Genomic DNA, 5,000 nt, shown 5'->3' on the forward strand with positions numbered 1-5,000 from the left:
GTAAAGATTTCCCGTCCTCTCATCTGCAGACACACAATCTTTTAATAGCACAGCGAATGGCACGTCGGGGCGAGCTAACACACGTTCCGGAACACGGCACAGCTGGAATGATGGGCTTACGGCACGAGGAGGCTTTAAACAAGTCTCAAACACGAACGCCATAAATCCGGGAATGAACAAAGAGATTTAATTAGCAGTACTCAGTCATTATAGATACACCCCCTATCCTACCCCGCCCGTGCAACAAATCCCGGATTGCAAGTGCACTATCAATTATCTGGGAACATATCAGGCAGGGTCTAGTTTGCATACGGAAATAAGCTGTGACATATTTTCAAAAGATTGAAGTGACAGAGAGACATAGCTGAAATACAGTGTACGTAAAATTCACTGAAGTAAGATACAGATAACATTGTACATGTGAAATTCCTTGAGGAGCTAAATATCTTTTAGTGTATTTTTTTTTCGTTGTAAAGATCCTAAAGAAAAAGAAAACTACAACCTCAATTTACATATTTAACTACCACGTTAAAAAACAAGACCTTCAGCCCTGGATTTTTGCACGTCTGGTGGAAACAACATCAATGCGCCACAGTTCACTCGAGACGATCAGCGCCATAACAGCGTTAATTAGGCTCTTGTGAAGGCAGCCGCTCCACAGGGAACCCTATAATAGAGTCAAAGACAACGCCCTTCAGCAGAGACTCTGAGTCCTCTTCCTCGGATACCTGGCCCTCCGAGAGCTGGCGCGGCGCCTTAGATGGAGCAGTTCCCCCTTCTTGCCACTCCTGGGTGTTGTCTTCGTGTGCAGCCGTGTTGTTCTTGTCTGATGTCTTTGTGGAAAGCGCACCCTGTCGGAACTGAGAGTTATGTTGCACCTCTTTGCTGGGGGGTCCATCGAGGGGATCTTCGTCTAAAAAGCTCGTATGAGTGTATTTTATTGCCGGAACCACTTTATTATTTTTGATGGTGGCGACGGAAGCGGATGGCAGGGCGATGACCTGGTTATCGCCAGATTTTCCGTAGATGTTGACAGCATGGGTTCCCGGCGGCGCTTTCCGTACGTCAGAGTATGTCGCTTCGGCCTGTTCATAGTCGTCATTGCAGTTTTTAACCTGATCAGTTCGGACATCTCCAGGCTGACTTTCCTGTTCATGCTTACCAGACGAGATATTTTGCGAGTCTGTTATTTTTAGGTTTTCAGCCTTGTTGAGTCTATCCGGATCCCAGCTGTCGCCATAGTCATTATCCTCGAAGTCAGATTCGTGAACGACTATCATATCCAGTGGATTCTCCTCTTGCCACATATTCAGACCTCTTAAAAGTGACTCAGATTCGCTCCCCTGAGTCGCCCCCGCAGGAGCGATAGAGTTTCCCAAGTCTGATTGCGGGCTTTGGGCTACTTCTCGTTCCCTTGGTAGTGGACACCACCATAAGTTATCCCTGGTTGTGCAGTCGTCCTCGGACATGCATTCCGACAGATCTACCAGGGCTCTCTCCATCAGTCGCTTATTATTTGCGTAGGCCTCCTCCTGTGCTGAAGGCGTCGGTGTTTGCGAGAGTAGATAAAGAGCTTGATCAATTCGCCCTTTGGAATCTCTCTGGCAATATGATTCCAAACGACAATCATTGGCTGCAGGTAAATCTTCTTCCGAAGGAAAGTCCGCCATCAACTGACTCTCCTCAAAGCAATCTACTCGAGAAAATTGTAAAGAATGTTCGCTGGGCGTCGGGTCGCAGAGAGCCCGAGCTGCGAGGCTGCCCCAGCTGCTCTCCAGCGGCGACGCGTCCTGCAGGATCTCCTGGCTCTCGTGACCGATTCCACCTCGGAGGATCTCTTCATTGTCCTCGTCTGGCGATGGTGGCCCACCTGCTCCTTCCTTATCTGCTTGCTCATCGATAAGCAAATCGTTCGACAATGGACCCTGCTCTCTATTCCCTCTCGGTTGGTGACTCTGAAGGAGTGGCGGGGAAACTGAAGTGTGTGCATCCTGTGCATTCACAGTAGACGCGCACAGGCTGGGTTGTGACTGGGGAGAGATCTGCGGTGCCGTTGCCCTTCCTGCAGAATGCGCCCGCAGGTCTGACGTGGCCAGTTTGGAAAAGAGATCATCCCTTCCATCGTCCATGAACAACTCGGCCTGGGAATCGTTTCCCTGATCTGCTCCTTGCGGTTCCTCGGCGGCGGCGTCTTGGCACGTAAATAATCTCACCGAGAGCTGGTCCTGGCACAAGGGCAGCATGGTGAGCTCCTGTGCGATCTCCGGCGGAATGGAGGCGCCCTGGTGCCTGTGCAGGATCGACCAGAGGTGCAGCGCCACGCGGTGCTCTGCCTCGGCCAGGGTGCTCGCCTGGCCGCGGGAAGAAGAAAATGGTCAACAGGGGAAACTGGGGAAAAGTGTGGTCGGCGACTGACCCGCCGCCGGGGCGCTGCTCACTTCGCGCTCCGGACTGTTTCCTCAATAAATGTAGAGCAATTTATAGCTCTTATAGAATTTGAAACAGAAGTATAATATCTCACAACAATTATATATTCATCTTAATTCAAATATAGTGTAACTATGATTTAGAACTACATTCTTTGTCAAAATATGATATACCGTAACTTAGAAAAATGATATGTACTTTAACTCATGAACAGAAGCGCGCACTTTATGCGTTTCTATTTACATATATACTATTTCCAGGCTTCTATCTACCATTTAATCAGTAAAGAGACTTCTACAATATATACAAGATATAGCCGGTCTTGAGCAAAGAATGGTGTAAATGCAACCTTTAAACTAAAATCGTAATTTCTGTCATACTCTTTTTCTTTTCTTTTTTAGAAAATGCTACGGTGAACTTTATCGAAAAAATAATTAGCGGGAATGCCAGTCTTCTGTCACATAACAGAGGCGGTTCATCTACTATCAGCAAATTCAGCAGTTTTGAAAATATAAAGAAAAGTTTTGTGAACATTTGATAACGCATGCACTCACGTCAAAAGATACACGCATGCTCACGCCATAAGATGCACGCACATTCACATCAAAAGATGCAAGCACACACACGTATATACTTCAAAAGATCCACGCTTAAGCACACTCATACCAGAAGATGCACACACAGCCCTCACTTAAAAAGATACACGCAAACCCACGCACACTCACTCGAAGAGATGAACACACACTCAGGAACATCCTCTTACAAAAATGCATGCACAGTCACTTCAAACAATACACATTTACCTGCATTTACTTGTTCAAAAAACAAAACAAAAAAACAAAGAAATCACACACCCACGTATACTTATTCTTTAAAAAATATGCACGCACACACATACCCCACTCACTCTAAAAGCACACGCATACATATGCCCACTCACACTAACATCAAAAGATCTAACCTGGAGGCGGGTGAGGCAAGTACTTATGAAAGTCGCATTTGTGGAGTATCTTAGCACCGTCACAATGGCTTGGCTTACAGCCCGCACCGTGTCTTCCACCTGGAAAATGGGGTTTATTATCGTCATCATCATCATTATAATGATAATCATCATTAACTGATATTCATCACATCAAATGGATGATTTAAACAAATGTAAATATATGCTTGTACTTTTGATAATAGTATACATTATACATGCATATCAATGCAAGAATGTATAATCTAAACAGACAGCTGCCTTTTCTTTCCTCGATAAGATATGATGCATAAAGAATCATCAAATTCACAAATTATCTTTTACTCTTGCCACTTAACTGGAAAAGTCCACCTAACAATATTAAAACTAAATAATTCGCTTCATCTTTAGCAATAGCAAACATTCTGAAAATAAAATTACGAGATATAAAAACAAGATTTCAACATTCAAAATATGACAGGTATAACTGCCAATGGATCGTCGAATACCACGTGGTCAAAACAACTGCTCTATTATGTAAATCAAAACTGTTACATGATGTTGCATCACCACAGATACAAATCACTGTTGAAAAGGAAAGTTTCGATGCATGATTTGTCGGTTTTGATTACAAAAAAGAGAAAATTGAACGAGAAAACAGAAGATAGTGGACAAAGCATATCATCAACTGCGTATGAATATATAGAAAAATAACTCTCAAAATAAAAACAATAACATTGATTACATCATTGACAGTTCAGATCAATATATTGCTACTACTTTCATATCAACTCTATTTAACTGTTATGAATTCATGTTCTATACCTTATAACTGTGCTGAGGCATTGTAAATACCCACTGCAGTGACAATATTCATTGAAAAGGAGATAAGAATGAAAATACGTTTTCTGTCGCGATTGAAGATTCCCGCTGAAAATACAAATACAATTTTCTCTATAAATCCTTCCCGTCGTTCTTATTTTGTTGTATAGGTGGATGAATATTGCGTAAATAAGGGAGTACATTAGTTGGAATGATATCGTTTGAAAGATTAGAGTCCTGATAATAAGTAAATAGTGATCATAAGTAAATGTCCTTTTGTCCTCGCTCTCCTCACTATTTTGTTCTATTTCTCTCTGAATATCAATTTTTCACATACAAATCGAGCTAAATATACTCAAGTCAAATTAATATACATTTTAAAACACAAAATACGTCTCTAGGGATAATTCAAAGAAAGAATGAATAGCAATCAGCAGTTTGTCCTCGCAGCTTTTCATAGCCACCATCATTGTTTACATCTGACGTCACAGAAACGAGCGCGCAAGAGTCAAATATTTTTTCCTTATATTCCTCATAGAAATAATACTCGACAAATGTTCCCCGTGACATTTTGTGCTATTGCTAAATATACTGTCCACGATATGTGTGCTAATAACCGCCAATAACTCTCCCATCGTGGTACTCGAGAGGTGTACAGGAAGACTAAGAATAGGTAAAGGAGCCAAATCAGCTGATTATTGAATGGAGGCAAATTTCATTGTTTTGATGTTGAATTGAAGGAACTCGAAGAATTGAAGTAAGTGTATTTCTTTGTGTTTATGTATTTGGGTAA

The 5,000-nt window shown here is 42.5% G+C and overlaps 2 protein-coding genes across 2 annotated transcripts in view; one reads left to right on the forward strand and one right to left on the reverse strand.

Annotated features, from left to right (window-relative positions):
- Window positions 1–4,315, reverse strand: part of LOC147469752 (uncharacterized) — a 4,808-nt gene extending 493 nt beyond the window's left edge. The window contains exons 1-3 of the mRNA XM_086547347.1: window positions 4,211–4,315; window positions 3,389–3,487; window positions 1–2,351 (exon numbers count right to left, since the gene is read on the reverse strand). The exon at window positions 1–2,351 is cut by the window's left edge and continues 493 nt beyond it. Of these exons, the coding sequence (XP_086403473.1) occupies window positions 627–2,351; window positions 3,389–3,487; window positions 4,211–4,231 (1,845 nt within the window). The 5' untranslated portion in view covers window positions 4,232–4,315 and the 3' untranslated portion in view covers window positions 1–626. The remainder of the gene's footprint in view (window positions 2,352–3,388; window positions 3,488–4,210) is intronic.
- Window positions 4,316–4,684: 369 nt separating this feature from the next.
- LOC122250132 (Fanconi anemia group J protein homolog) overlaps window positions 4,685–5,000 on the forward strand; it is a 619,197-nt gene continuing 618,881 nt past the window's right edge. The window contains exon 1 of the mRNA XM_086547111.1: window positions 4,685–4,964. The gene's annotated coding sequence lies outside the window, so the exon portion shown is untranslated. The remainder of the gene's footprint in view (window positions 4,965–5,000) is intronic.

This window comes from Penaeus japonicus, unplaced genomic scaffold, assembly GCF_977035675.1.
Source record: "Penaeus japonicus unplaced genomic scaffold, GWHDUDI00000001_assembly GWHDUDI00000019, whole genome shotgun sequence".
Classification (NCBI taxonomy): domain Eukaryota; kingdom Metazoa; phylum Arthropoda; class Malacostraca; order Decapoda; family Penaeidae; genus Penaeus; species Penaeus japonicus.